This window comes from Rhinichthys klamathensis, unplaced genomic scaffold (genome assembly GCF_029890125.1).
Source record: "Rhinichthys klamathensis goyatoka isolate OS25496 unplaced genomic scaffold, OSU_Roscu_1.1 h1tg000176l_1, whole genome shotgun sequence".
Lineage (NCBI taxonomy): Eukaryota > Metazoa > Chordata > Actinopteri > Cypriniformes > Leuciscidae > Rhinichthys > Rhinichthys klamathensis.
Window position 1 is genome coordinate 3,627,951 of NW_026606705.1, and position 16,011 is coordinate 3,643,961.

At 42.0% G+C, this 16,011-nt stretch overlaps 1 protein-coding gene and 1 long non-coding RNA gene across 2 annotated transcripts; both read left to right on the forward strand.

Annotated features, from left to right (window-relative positions):
• The first annotated feature begins 206 nt into the window (after positions 1-206).
• On the forward strand, positions 207-2,073 carry LOC130092587 (uncharacterized). The gene is made up of 4 exons (XM_056260488.1): positions 207-312; positions 368-589; positions 669-787; positions 1,944-2,073. Exons 1-4 carry the CDS (start codon positions 207-209, stop codon positions 1,977-1,979), a joined length of 483 nt encoding a protein of 160 aa, XP_056116463.1. The 3' UTR covers positions 1,980-2,073.
• Positions 2,074-2,478: 405 nt separating this feature from the next.
• LOC130092425 (uncharacterized) lies at positions 2,479-3,028 on the forward strand. Its single transcript, XR_008807921.1, has 3 exons — positions 2,479-2,559; positions 2,834-2,901; positions 2,988-3,028. It is a non-coding gene; the product is annotated as an uncharacterized LOC130092425 (long non-coding RNA).
• The last annotated feature ends 12,983 nt before the right edge of the window (positions 3,029-16,011 follow it).

A 16,011-nucleotide genomic window follows, 5' to 3' on the forward strand; every position in this document is an offset into this window, starting at 1 on the left:
AGGTGGAAGCCATGGTTGCAAGTGAGCAGCTGTCTGAGGGGTTGAGCGATAGGAGGGAGACAATGGAAGTTGTAAAACAGAACATCGCAAAGAGTCAGGAGAAAGTACGGAAGCGAAAGATGGAAAAAGGGCAGGAGGACAACTTCATGGCTGGGGATAAAGTGTTGGTTAGGAATGTGAGACAGGAGAACAGAGAGGGTGGAAAAATGGACCCAGACATGCTGGGTCCATTTACTATCACTAAAATAGAAGCCACCAGCCAATCCTCCTCACCCTGCAACACCTCCATCACCAGCCAATCCTCCTCACCCTGCAACACCTCTATCACCAGCCAATCCTCCTCACCCTGCAACACCTCCATCACCAGCCAATCCTCCTCACCCTGCAACACCTCCATCACCAGCCAATCCTCCTCACCCTGCAACACCTCCATCACCAGCCAATCCTCCTCACCCTGCAACACCTCCATCACCAGCCAATCCTCCTCACCCTGCAACAAAGGCACAAACACAAATCAACCCAGGCCGACCAACTACTCACTCTTGCTCCCCAGACACCTTCACTGGGTCAAAATATCCGGAAGAACAAGGTAATAATGAAGTGGTTTGGTTATATTTCACAGTGCCATTGCTCGGAATTTTACTTTGTATTCATTGAGCTTATTTTAGTGATACATGATATATGGGAGGGCAAGAAACAGAATGCGCTGTGGAGCAAAATGGGCCTCTACAAATTGTTCACCAAAAACCTGATGGGTCTGGCACCAGGCAAATGGTTAGAAAGTGAGGTAGGGTTGCATTCTCAAATTGTGCATGGTTACCTTATAATATTCATTTTATTTCAGGCAATGGCACAGAAAGTACAAGGCAGACAAAATATTGTTAGGTCATACAGTGCAAAAAAGAAACAAAAAAACAAAAACAGAACATACAGTATTTAACTGACAATCGAATTCTGCCTGAAAGGGAGTGGGAAGAAGACAACTTATTTAATCCCACCCCAGTTCCCCATTTGGTGATTAATACATTGAGCTTCATTGTTACTTTGGTCACGGATTGTTTACATATGTTGTATCATGCAGGTGTTACCACAGTAACAAGTATTTATTATAACAACAGTACCAACAATTTAAGAAGAATAAACAATGCCAACAATGGAAATGGACAATATACCAACAATGGTAATGGACAATATACCAACGATGGTAATGGACAATATGCCAACGATGGTAATGGACAATATGCCAAGAATGGTAATGGACTATATACCAACGATGGTAATGGACAATATGCCAACGATGGTAATAGGGAATATGCTAAAGATGGTAATGGACAATATGCCAACGATGGTAAGGAAACATTGAGCACATGTTAACACTATAAGACAGAGTACAACAGCAATGTAAATTAAAGATCCTCATCTCTGTATTTTAACCAGACCCAATGTTTATATAACAGTTTAAATTGATGAATAGTTTGACATTGCTTTTGTTGCAAGTCCAGTTTGTTCCAGAGTTTCACTCCGCATACAGACACACAATAATGTTTACGAGTGGTTTGGGCTCTTGGTAATGAAAAATATCCAAAGCCTCTCAAGTTATGAGCTCGCACTGGAATTTGAAAAAAACGTAAGTTAGGCGGTAATAAGTTGTTAAATGCTGTATATAAGACTATTGATGTATTATATTTTACAAGATCATCAAATTTTAACAACTTTGACTGCGTAAACAGCTTATGCTTAATATACCAAAATTGCTTACCTTTTTTTTTAATAAACTTTAAGAATAATAACAATAAACTTTATTTTATAAAGCGCCTTTAAAAGCAGCTTCTTAAAGCGCTGTACACAGAATAAGCAATATTCTTATTTTGGTTAAATATTGTTTTTTTGGTACCTTGTTTTAACAATCCAATAGCCCTTATTTTGATTATTTTTGTAAATAGGTTGTGAATGGTTATCTACACCATCTTAAAAACTGATTAAATATGTCAGGAATAAAACGGGCATATTTAATCGATTCATACCAGATGACTGCAATCTGGAATGGAAGCCAAAATGGCTTGAAAAAGGTTTTTGCATTTAAACACAAACTTCAAAGTGTTTTAGTATATTGACAGGTTTTAAAACTGCTATTTGTATTGTTTGTAGCTTGATCCATCCAACTATGATGTTCTTTTCGGGGCTGTTTGTGTCAACGACAACCATTGGACATTTATAGTAAGTAACTTTCTAGATTTCCTAGGGAGGGAGGGGGGGTTCAGGCAATGTTCCCAAAATTGTCCAAATCAATATATATCGACCTTTTTGGTGCTAATGAATCAGCAATTTCCAAATGTAAGGATGCTACAAGGCAAGTATTGTATGCAAAGTTTCTTAAAACATTGAGGTATCTGTTGTATATTATGTATTGCGGCTTAATGATGAGTGCACTTGCACACACTTCTATTTAATATATCTTTCCTTAGGATGAAAGGTCTGAACATTTCCAGGTGGGGATGCCACTCAGTTGTGCATCCTACCCAACAGGATTCCACATCATGTGGTGCATTTGTTTGCAAAGTAAGCTATATGTACTTGTATGAATTTTGACAGTCTTTATTGATAAAACCTAATTCATGTATGGCATAACTGCTCACATCAGCTAGCAGAGCTGCTTCTTATGGAAGAAATAACGTTTTCAAATGAGGAAGGCGTTTTAATGCGCCTGGAAATTGTAAAAAAAAGGCTTTTAAGAGAAACTGGTGAGAAATAATCATTTACATTTTTATAGCCTTGACTATCTTTATTTATAAAGTTTTCTGGACATGACATGACCCCCCTTTACATATTATAGATGACCTTTCACAGCTCTGTCGTTCGTGTGGAGAGCATCATAGGCACAAAGGCCAAACTGTCCAATGGGTAAGAACAATTTACAGTATAAATATACATTGCAAACCACTCACTTAACAATTAACTTATTCTAATGTTTGTTCGTCCTTCCTTAGATTGAATATACAGAATGTGGAAGGTGGTACCATTGGGACTGCTGTTATGTTATGTATATGTTTGTTGAACATTCCCCTAAATAAATGCTGTGTGTAATTCACTGGATCCTACCTGTATGTCTTTAATTATAAAATTATATTTGCTTAGCTATAGCTTATCACTTTTCTCCACTCTTAAGGAACATTTACGGAGTGTCCTGTACGCTTTAACTTAAATTGTCTTGTTCCTTTAACCACAGTGCATTGCTGCTCAATTTAAATTAAATTGATTCCCCGTCTGACTCCCTGTTCACACTACAAGCGACTTTGTCCCTGCATGTCGCCAGTGGCTGGCGATGAGGTCGCTAGTGGGCGTTCCCACTACTTGTTCCCTAGTTATGTTTATGAATGACATCCAATGACAGCGAATCAGTTTTCTTGCCGCTAAAAACAAATATTCTGGAGGGAAGATACTAAATATAAATATACTCACTATTTAAAAAAAGGCTGAAGTGAAGCATGAAAATGAACGATAAACAAAAGGCGATTTTTGTCATTGTGTCCGTGTATCTACGGCAAAAGCGCAAACGCCGGTCTATCTGGGTTCATGAAACCATTCGGGCTCAGAGTCAGCACGGCGAGTACCACCAGCTGGTGCAGGAGCTGCGGCTGGATGAAGTCCGGTTCCAGCAGTACTTCAGGCTGGACAGCTGCTGCGGAGGGTTGGTCCCCTGATTGCAAAGGACAATACACATTTCCGACAAGCCATTTCCCCCGGTGAACGGCTGGCAATTTGTTTACGGTAAGTAAGCCTATTTAAATGCATTTACTGAACCAGGTTGATTTCAATATTTTAATCGATTTAGATGCTTTTATATAGACTACACATTTAATTTAATTAATATATAAATACACACACATAGGCCTATATAAATATATGTGTGTGTGTGTGTTATAATATATATACACACACTTGTAAGTATAAACAAGTATAGATATATGTGTGTGTGTGTGTGTGTGTGTGTGTACAACCAAAGAAGAAACATATAACATGTTGAATCTGAATGTTGTTGTGGAAATTTTAATCTTACATTGATCAGTAGTGAAGATTACTAGGTAGTCTGAGCCATGTGTTTCTATTGAACCTAGTCAATGAGTAAAAATATACATGTGAACGTGGCAATGAATAGGTATGTGACAAACTGACCTATATACGCACGAGCGCTTTGTTCCCGCGGCTGTGTTCCCAGAAGGTAATCAGCGCCAGACGCGTTGGTGACTTAGGAAATATGTCGTATCTTTGCTTTGTGAATACCTCTAAAGCCCATATACTAGTGACGTAAATTACGTCATCACGTTGATTCTCACGTTCAAATTTCCAAGATGGCTGTAGTAAGAAGAAAGTTATAAGCAAAGCAAAATTTCTCTCAAGTTTGGCATCAAAATCCGCTATGAAGGTGAGTATTTTTTTGTTTCAAACCCAATACTTTTGATAGATTATACATTTAACTTGAATGAGGTGAAGTTTGGAATTTAATTGTAACATTCGCATGTGTTTTTTTACGATCCGCAAGTGACGTTGTTGTCAAAAGCAGAATCGGCCATTCGATCATATTGGCTTCCAAAACTTCTCCCAGTTTTCATTGATCCGTGCAGTATTTTTCAAAGTAATCATACAAAACGAAGGTTTAGAATTTCTAGATTACATTATTGGCATGATTTCGTCAAATATATAAATAAATGCCATGGATGGTTATAGATTTGTTTAGGAACAACTGTGCTTCTGGCTGCCTGCCAGGTCATGTGACCCGTTTCTAGCAAGCTGATTGGCCGAATCTTACAAACATTTCAGCCCATGTGTGCTGTATTATTCTGCACAGAGTTGGTAAAATTTAATTATTTGCACAATTACTGAAATGTCTTCTTTTTTTTTCAAAAGTAAATCAAAGCAGAAAAAACAACCAAATCTCTGTAGTACTTGAAGGCCTCATAGCTGTGTGTTGTGAGAATGAATTTCTTTGGCCTACTGATGTTTATTCTTAAACAAAATTCAACATACATGCGATGCATTTATTGATTTGTAAATGATAAATTGTAAATGATAAATAACATAATCATCAATTAATATTACTTATGAGAAATAAATAATTGTCTATTTTGTAGGTATTTTTACTAATATTTTTACTTCTTGATGAAACGATGCCAGTGGTGGGAAAATAACTTTACGTCCATATCATCCAAGGTGAGTCGTTTTTCACTGAAATAAATAGAATTATGGAATAGTAATCTTAATATATATTTATTTTAAATTATACTGAAAAACTGGAGTAGGTCCTGTGGTGTTTACTAGTGGTGGAACGGTACACAGAAGTCACGGTACGGTTCAGACATCATGGTTCGGTACGATTTTGGTGCAAAACAAAAATGTATTAGGCATTTATCTCACCCACTCACCTCACACACACACACACACACACACATACACACACACACACACACACACACACACACACACACACACACACACACACACTCACACTCACTCACGCACCCACACACACACACACACACACACACACACACACACACCCACACCCACACACACACACACACACACACACACACACACACCCACTCACTCACTCACTCACACACACACACACTCACCCACTCACACACACACACACTCTCACACACACACACACACCGATCCGATGTACCGTTCCACCCCTAGTGTTTGCATATTTATATTTCCACAACAACAAAATAGAAATTTCTTCTAGATGAGCGATTTTGGAACTACATTCAATATTCATGAATTAAATTGGATATAAATTAAATAACTTCTTTTTTCCCCCTAAGTTATACCATCATGCCACCTAAGAAAAAGTCAAAGCGGGGATCGTTTTCTCCTCAGCCTGGCCTGTCTCGTCAGTATTTGATGGAACATTTCACTGCTGTACCAGCTAATCATGAGGAGCTAAAGAATGGTCACGTGTTACTCTCATTCATCTCTAATGACCATTCTTGGACAAATGTTGTCCGGGATGTAAGCAACAAAATTCCTGGAATCTCAATTCTACAGCATCAAGTTGTGTCCCTTGTGTCCAGATCATTACACAGATTTAAGAACCTCTCTCGTGATGCAGAGATGGACAAATTTAAGGAGATCTGCAATGAAGTTTTCCCTGTACATCATTCCACTAGTTCCAAGACTGATCCTCCTACCTCTATGAGTGACAAACCCACCTCTCCACAGTTAGAACCTACATCATCAGTTGAGAATACACCTTCACCCTCAGCCTTGAGCCCTGAATCGATCACCCTTCCACAGCTAAGGGGAGATGTCTTGACTCCACGAAAACTCAAAATGAGGAGAAGACTGGAATTCATGGCAAAATCTAGAAGTGAAATGAAGCAAAAGCATGCTATAGAGATGAAGTTGTTAAGAAAGCAGCTGAGACCGCATAAGAGTGTGAAGTACCTGAACCAGTGTCTTAAAAGGAAAGATGAAATCATAGAGAGGAAAAAATCTACAATTAGGAGTATTCGACATAAACTGAAAACCACAAAATGGGCTATTGAACTAGAGGAAACTAAATTTAAGTTGGCCAGACTGATAAAGAAGCACCGGAGATTGAAGCAGTCCAACAAGAACAGGCGTCTTACTACCATTAGTAAAAAACGTAATGAGAATGACCATACTAGACTCTCAAACTTGTTAACTGAGAAAGATGACGAGATAAGGTACTTAGAGAATGAAACACTCTGTCTTAAAGAATCCATTACTAATGAAGCGTCTGTTGTGGAGAAAAAAACTAAGAAAGATGAGAAAACCTTCTCATTAGATATGAGACAGATGGTGTATGATTCAATAATCAACCAAGTTCCTACTAAGAATATACCAGTACTCATCAGAAGGTTTGCTATGCGATTTGGAGTAGAGATTACTGCTGTTCCCCACAGAAATACTGTCGAGCAGATGGCCCGAGAGCTTGGTGTGATATCGGACCTACAAACCGCTGAAGTGGCAATGACTACCGAGAACCTTACATTAGGATTTGACTCAACAACACAGGAAGGTGTTCATATAAATAGCATACATCTTACAACTAAAACAAAGTGCTTTGTAGTAGCCATCGATCAGTTACCCGGTGGCACTGCAGAAGACTATGCTGAACATGTGACAAGTTCTATTGATGAACTGGCTAATGTTTATTCAGTTTTATATTCCTGTGATTACCAAGACTGCCGTAAATCTATTATCAGCAACATTTCAAATGTTATGACAGACCGCGCAGTTGTAAACCACGCTGCAATCCAGAGAATTTCAGAGTCGTGGGGCAAACCTCTTAATGAGCTTAACTGCCACCTTCATCCCATCGACACCATTGCCAGTTCATGTCGGGCTGCATTGAAGACATTGGAGACTTCTAAGGGACATGTATTTGGTAAAGACTGTATGGCAGCAAACATTGTCCTCCAAATGAACAAACTTCGTTATAAGGATGGGAAAGGAGACCCAAAGGGTTTCACTACTTTTCTTGAAGATGTCAATTTGCCCCGTGGCTTGTTACCCCGTTATCGCGGGAATCGTCTCCATGTACTTTTTCACCTATGTGGCAAATACATAGAGCATTATGAACTGTTTGAGAAGTTTTTGAGAACTGGGACCGTCTCATGTGGTGGATTGCTGTCAGGCTTGCACAAAGACTTCATTAACCCAACTGCCAAGTTGGAAATCCAGGTCCTCGGCTTGAATGGAAAACTATTATCAGGCCCTTGGATGAAGAAGTTTTACACTTCCGTCGAAAAGCAAGTTGATCACCTGGAAGGAATAAGTATTGTCAAAAATGTTCTGTCATCCCTCAAAGAAGCTCAACAGGATCCAATCAGTGTCCTCACTCGTGATACCGATTTTTTTGGTGGCACTCTTGACAAGTGTGACTCAACATTAGCCAGACTCCTAGAGTTTCCATCGGACAAAGATTCTTTTGTCAGTATGATGTCTGTCTGTCTTTCTGCTACAACTGCTGTCATAGAAAGACAGTACAAACGATATTTAGAACTTGTTGTGACTGATGAATTACGGAAAGAAACAGAAACAGCTAGGCCACACAACATTGACTCTGTGTCACGTTCACACTTAGGAACAGGAGAACTCAAGTGCATAACAAGGAAGGTTTATTTACAAAACAGAACAAACACAAATCAAAAACCCACGAGGGGGAAAACATAATAAATGAACATGAAACAAACACTGGGTCAAGAATACAGGGAACACCAACCAGGAACAGAGAAACATCTGACAACGACAACGAACCGACAAAGACTGCAAACATGAGGAGACTTATAAAGGGAACAAATCAAGAGGGAACAGGTGGAGAAACTCAAACACTAATCAGGTAACGAGCGGGAGGGATCAAACAATGACAGAGGCACATGGCCCAACATAACAACCACCCATGTGCAACACAAGACAGGACAGACATGTGACATAACCCCCTCCCTACGGAGCGGCTACCAGACGCTCCATGAGGCTAGGGCGGGGCAGGAAGGAAACATCAGGCGGAACGGGAGGGACAGACCAGGGCGGGACAGGGGGGACAGACCAGGGCGGAACGGGACATCGACCGGCCAGGGCGAGACAGAGTTCATCAGGCGGCCAGGGCGGCGAAGAACCCTCGGGCGGCCATGGCGGCGAAGAACCCTCGGGCGGCCTGGGCGGATCAGACCTTTCAGGTGGCCAGGGCGGTGAAGACCCTTCGGGTGGCCAGGGCGGTGAAGACCCTTCGGGTGGCCAGGGCGGTGAAGACCTTTCGGGTGGCCAGGGCGGTGAAGACCCTTCGGGTGGCCAGGGCGGTGAAGACCCTTCGGGTGGCCAGGGCGGTGAAGACCCTTCGGGTGGCCAGGGCGGTGAAGACCCTTCGGGTGGCCAGGGCGGTGAAGACCCTTCGGGTGGCCAGGGCGGTGAAGACCCCTCGGGCGGCCAGGGCGGAGCAGGCCTTTCAGGTGGCCAGGGTGGTGCAGACCCCTCGGGCGGCCAGGGCGGATCAGGCCTTTCAGGTGGCCAGGGCGGTGCAGACCCCTCGGGCGGCCAGGGCGGTGTAGACCTCGGTTCAGTCTCTGGGACAGGCACAGGCTCAGACTCTGGGATAGACACAGGCTCAGGCTCTGGGACCGACACCGGCTCCGGGTCAAGGACAGGCTCCGGGACAGGGACAGACACTGGCTCAGGGACAGACATTAACACAGACACAGTCAAAAGAACAGAAACAAATACAGAAACAAACATAGATTCCGGCTCAGGGACAGACTCCGGCTCAGGGGCAAACACAATCTCCGGGATCGACACAGGCTCAGGGACAGGGACAGACACTGGCTCAGGGACAGATACTAAAACAGAAACAGTCAACATAACAGAAACAAATACAGACACAAACATATCTTCCAGCTCAGGGCCGGACACAGGCTCTGAGACAGGCACCGGCTCAGGGACAGATACCGGTTCAGGGACAGGCACCGGTTCAGGGACAGATACTGGTTCAGGGACAGGCACCGGTTCAGGGACAGATACCGGTTCAGGGACAGGCACCGGCTCAGGGACAGATACCGGTTCAGGGACAGGCACCGGTTCAGGGACAGATACTGGTTCAGGGACAGGCACCGGTTCAGGGACAACCACCGGTTCAGGGACAGGTACCGGCTCAGGGACAGGCACCGGTTCAGGGACAGATACTGGTTCAGGGACAGGTACCGGCTCAGGGACAGGCACCGGCTCAGGGACAGGCACCGGCTCAGGGACAGGCACCGGCTCAGGGACAGTCTCTCGCTGTGCAGGCATGACGTGGACAGTCTCTCGCTGGACAGACGGGACGCGAAAAGTCCTCCGCTGGGTAGACGGGACGTGAATAGTCTCTCGCTGGGCAGATGGGACGTGAGCAGTCTCCCGCTGGGCAGAGGGGACGTGAGTAGTCCTCCGCTGGGCAGAGGGGACGTGAGCAGTCCTCCGCTGGGCAGAGGGGACGTGAGCAGTCTCTCGCTGGGCAGATGGATCTCCTCTCCTCCGTCCATGACGGTGAGAAGCCGGCTCTGAACTGCCCTCCACTGGTACAGGGTCGTAAGGAGGCCAGGATGGAGAGTGATGTTGACCCTCCTCTCGACCACCTCCTCCTCCTTTACAACCTCCCCGGGTCCCACGAAAAATTACCTGGCGGGTCCCCCGAAAATCTCTCCTGTGACCTCCACGGGTCTCAGAAACCCTGGCCAAGCGCTCCGACTCCTCCCTTTGCTGAGCCATCAAAGCGAACGCTTGGAAGATGTTCATTCCTCCGGATTCCTTACCGGGCCGAGTCCTTCGGTCCCTGCCGATAGGACGGAACTGGGTTGCTCCAAATGTGGCGATGACATAGTCCGGGCAATCCAGATCATCGTCGTCCATATACATGTCCATCATGCTTCTTCAAAAAAAAAAAAAAAAAAAAAAAAAAAAAATCCTTCTTGCTGCTGAGTTCAAAAATGGTCGGTTCGTTCTGTCACGTTCACACTTAGGAACAGGAGAACTCAAGTGCATAACAAGGAAGGTTTATTTACAAAACAGAACAAACACAAATCAAAAACCCACGAGGGGGAAAACATAATAAATGAACATGAAACAAACACTGGGTCAAGAATACAGGGAACACCAACCAGGAACAGAGAAACATCTGACAACGACAACGAACCGACAAAGACTGCAAACATGAGGAGACTTATAAAGGGAACAAATCAAGAGGGAACAGGTGGAGAAACTCAAACACTAATCAGGTAACGAGCGGGAGGGATCAAACAATGACAGAGGCACATGGCCCAACATAACAACCACCCATGTGCAACACAAGACAGGACAGACATGTGACACTCTGAGGAAATTATGGGTATGTTTAGTGCTGCCAAACACCGAGCTCCTAATGCCACCCTATGCTTCATGTCATCTAGGATGAGGGCTCAAAAAAACCATCTAGTTGAGTACCTCGATGAACTGAAATATCCTAAAAAGGAAAAGATCATCTATTGGGCAGTAGGTATGGCTCGAAAGAAAAGACAAATTAATCGGCAAAGTCATGTGGAGATGAGGCGTGAATTATCACGAAGGGCTGCCCTGAAGCGTCAAAAGAAGGATCAAAAGGAGCGAAAAGCAATTGAAAACAAACTTAAAGTGTTAGACGTGTCCCTGATCGAGAGTGAGTTTCCTGAGTTGGAAGAAAACTCCATTTCTGCTGTGACTGAGATTCTCTCTGGTGCTTTAGTGGGCCGTAATATTTGTCATGTATGGTTTGATAGTGATTCTGGGGAGAAGACTGTTTTCTCAGGACGTGTCGAGAAACTGAAAAAAAAGAAAAAAGGAACTTATGTAATTGCCTATTGGGGTGAGAATGAATCGTATGATGATGCTGTAGACTTTGAAGTGTCGGTGTATGAATTAGCAGCAGACTTTATATGCCAAGATCTAACATTATCCTAGAGCTGAAACGAGTAATTGACGACTGATCAATTATTAAAATAATCGTCAACTATTTTAGTAATCGTTTTGTTGACAGAATTGTCTGATTTTTAACCAGAATTAAATTAAAATTTTGTATTTTTTATTTTTTGATGAAACCTTGAACCCTGTCTTTTTAGATCTTGTGATGTAAATTAATCTCTAACATATGTAAGCAGAAGTAAAATTGCTTTGTAGATTAAGATGTATTAATAATATTTTACCATTTAAATTGCTTGCCAGCATTTAGTCAAGAAATGGCCTAAGAAACAATGAAATTCATGTGCCAATGCCAATTGTCTGTTTAATACAATAAATATGTGAATACAGCTTTTATTTGAGAGGATTTTGATTTCATATGGGAAAGATATGTGTGGATTGATGCTCTCGGTTTTATCAGAGGAAGTGGTTAATTAGAAATAATAAAATTTTATATATTAATTTTAAAAATAGGTCATCTTAATCTTGTTGGGCTTTTAATTACCTACACTGTGGTGTTTGAATTATACAAATAGACCAAGAAATGAGGAAGTTATGATATTTTGAAGTGTTTGGTCAAGCGGAAGAGGTCACAGTTTTTCATTGTTTTATTGTTTTAATTAGGTACAAAAATGACCCCTAATTTCCGAATTTAAAAATTCCATAACTTTCTTAAATATTATCCGATTTTAATCATTTAAAAACCATTTTAAAGGTATTTTTACTATCTATCATATGGTTATGATTATATATGAATTTTCTAGTATTTTTTTTTTTTGTCACATACCTACAATGAAGAAAATCTGTGCCGCGAGTCACATAATTGATTGTTTACTTTCACTGTCACGTTACGCAAAATGGGAGGAGTATGTCAAACAAATTAACGTTAATCACGGAAGGAAATTGAATATAAGGAAGTGTGTCGTACCTGGGAAAGGCGTCACCCGTTTGTGCATTGAGAAGTTTAGTGAAATCGTGACGGATCGTTGGGGAGAGACGGCCGCTTGTCGATCTGTTGTTTCCTGTGGTTGAAGTCTGGTGCGTCGCGAAAGTCGGTGCATTCCCAGACAAACAATGATGGAGCTGTTTTAAAGACAAGCCAAAGCTGCTGTATCCGCCTATCCTAGTGTCGAAGAGGACACTCGATACTCACTACACCTGTTTCTTGCCTGCAAATGTGGTCAGTACCGCTGCGACGCCATACAAACATTACGCATACACCCACTCGCATTTCACTTTTGCACATTCAGTGTGCTTAGTTGTTTTTCATAATTTGGTGTTGCCTGTTAAAATGATTGTTTGCTGTTGGTGATTTACAACAAAATGAATGAGTTGTTTACTTTTTTTCTTTTTTCCTTTCATATGAACAATTGTGAATGAATGTGGACACGAATCTGCCAACGTGGATAGTGACGCGTTGTGACGCGATGGGACGCGTGGATGTTGCGTTGATGTTGCATTGAAGTGAAGACGTGGGAAGTTTTGCACGGATTTAAAGAAACGTCAGAGATGAGATATACCGTGGAACTTTTTGTGTGTTATTAGTATTATTATGAATAAATATCCTTTGTGAAATGATTTTTCTTTTTTGATTATTACTATAATTTTTTTTGTGTGTAACAGGTGGTTATTTTTTGGCTATCCTGGGTTCATTTAAATTTTGACAGGTTTTATCCTGTCTGGCGCCCGAACTTTTCTTTAAAGTCATTTATTTGTATTAGGGCGGCCACCACCGTTACATGTACAACCAAAGAAGAAACATATAACATGTTGAATCTGAATGTTGTTGTGGAAATTTTAATCTTACATTGATCAGTAGTGAAGATTACTAGGTAGTCTGAGCCATGTGTTTCTATTGAACCTAGTCAATGAGTAAAAATATACATGTGAACGTGCTTGTGCGTGACGTTTCAGGAACATATTGGACAGGACAACTGACCTTAGGGACGGTCAGTTTTGGCCAGTTTATTTCAGTACCAGTTTGTGTCTTTAAGTAGAGACTAAACAGCAATAAGGACCTTATCTGGGTGGGTGAAAGGTACAGCGGGTGAAGAGGAACCTTGAAAAGAGTATAAAGGCTGTCTCATATCTTCCTGTGGTGTCTCACTCACTCCACAGGGTAACTGCTGTGTTGGCGACTGGGCCTATTCTTGCAAGAATAAATACTTCTCTTTTATAAATTTGATCCCGAGTTCTCTCTTACGCAGTGATGATGTTTAACAGAATGTTTGCCACAACAATGTGTCGATAAAGGCTGTCTCATATCTTCCTGTGGTGTCTCACTCACTCCACAGGGTAACTGCTGTGTTGGCGACTGGGCCTATTCTTGCAAGAATAAATACTTCTCTTTTATAAATTTGATCCTGAGTTGTCTCTTACGCAGTGATGATGTTTAACAGAATGTTTGCCACAACAATGTGCCGGTTAAAATATTATAAATATAAACATATTAGGGCTGTCAGTTAAACGCGTTATTAACGGCGTTAACGCAAACCCATTTTAATGGCGTTAATTTTTTTATCGCGCGATTAACGGTCTTTTTGGCCTAGCAAACTTTGTAGTTTTTTTCACATGCTTTTGCAACAGGACGCAGCATGCGCGGTGCTGCGCTATGAAACCCATTCATTTCATTGGCTTGCGCCGCGCGAGGACGTTTTGAAAGCGCAAGCGGATCTAGCTAGACCGGAAACAAAACAATAGGCACGCCGCACACACTTGTTTGGGCTTGCGAGTCGGCCAAATAGTAGGTTAACGTTACGTTTTGAGTGGATGATGAGCGCGAGACGCCGAAATGGATGCCAATAAGATTCTGAATGGAAAGATTACTTTTAAAAAGTTGCCAAATGGTTCCATTGACAAGACCAAAGTTATCTGTGTGTTTTGTCGTTGTGAACTGAGCTATCATCATCGCAGCACGTCCAGTCTGAAACACCACTTGATGGCCAAGCACACACATACATACACACACACGCACAGCTGATGCGAATTCTCCGCCCCCTCGTCAGTATTTTTTTCACCCTTTTATTGATGGACAGTGTTACATTGTGTGAGAGATTATTTGCTCCAAGTGAGAATGTTAGTGTGAAATTGAACACAGTATTGTCAATGTTGTTTTCAATAAAAAACAATTGCACAAAGCAAGTCGATCCACTTTTCCATGTTGATAAGAGCATTAAAATGAGAAAAAAGAATGGGACAAAAAGAAATCAAGAGACATTTAGAATAGATAAAAATGTGCGATTAATTGCGATTAATCGCGAGTTAACTATGACATTAATCGCGATTAAATATTTTAATCGTTTGACAGCACTAATATATATATATATATATATATATATATATATATATATATATATATATATATATATACACAAACTCACCTAAAGGATTATTAGGAACACCATACTAATACTGTGTTTGACCCCCTTTCACCTTCAGAACTGCCTTAATTCTACGTGGCATTGATTCAACAAGGTGCTGAAAGTATTCTTTAGAAATGTTGGCCCATATTGATAGGATAGCATCTTGCAGTTGATGGAGATTTGTGGGATGCACAAACAGGGCACGAAGCTCCCGTTCCACCACATCCCAAAGATGCTCTATTGGGTTGAGATCTGGTGACTGTGGGGGCCATTTTAGTACAGTGACTCATTGTCATGTTCAATAAACCAATTTGTAATGATTCGAGCTTTGTGACATGGTGCATTATCCTGCTGGAAGTAGCCATCAGAGGATGGGTACATGGTGGCCATAAAGGGGTGGACATGGTCAGAAACAATGCTCAGGTAGGCCGTGGAATTTAAACGATGGCCAATTGGCACTAATGGGCCTAAAGTGTGCCAAGAAAACATCCCCCACACCATTACACCACCACCAGCAGCCTGCACAGTGGTAACAAGGCATGATGGATCCATGTTCTCATTCTGTTTACGCCAAATTCTGACTCTACCATCTGAATGTCTCAACAGAAATCGAAGACCAGGCAACATTTTTCCAGTCTTCAACTGTCCAATTTTGGTAAGCTCTTGCAAATTGTAGCCTCTTTTTCCTATTTGTAGTGGAGATGAGTGGTACCCGGTGGGGTCTTCTGCTGTTGTAGCCCATCCGCCTCAAGTTTGTGCGTGTTGTGGCTTCACAAATGCTTTGCTGCATACCTCGGTTGTAACGAGTGGTTATTTCAGTCAAAGTTGCTCTTCTATCAGCTTGAATCAGTCGGCCCATTCTCCTCTGACCTCTAGCATCAACAAGGCATTTTCGCCCACAGGACTGCCACATACTGGATGTTTTTCCCTTTTCACGCCATTCTTTGTAAACCCTAGAAATGATTGTGCGTGAAAATCCCAGTAACTGAGCAGATTGTGCAATACTCAGACCGGCCCGTCTGGCACCAACAACCATGCCACGCTCAAAATTGCTTAACCCTTTGACGCGTACGATCACACCGGTGTGATCAGTCTTGGCTGGTCCCTGGAGCGTACGATCACACCGGTGTGATTAGAACGGTCAGTGCATCACGTGATCAACTGCTAAATTCAAACGTGCTTT

Bases quoted from the DNA above. Each gene is read 5' to 3' on its own strand.
- LOC130092587 (XM_056260488.1), top strand. From the start codon at position 207: ATGGACCCAGACATGCTGGGTCCATTTACTATCACTAAAATAGAAGCC. The intron at 590-668 runs GTAATAATGAAG...AGCTTATTTTAG, and splicing joins AAAATATCCGGAAGAACAAG to TGATACATGATATATGGGAG. The intron at 788-1,943 runs GTAGGGTTGCAT...TTTTGTAAATAG, and splicing joins GCAAATGGTTAGAAAGTGAG to GTTGTGAATGGTTATCTACA.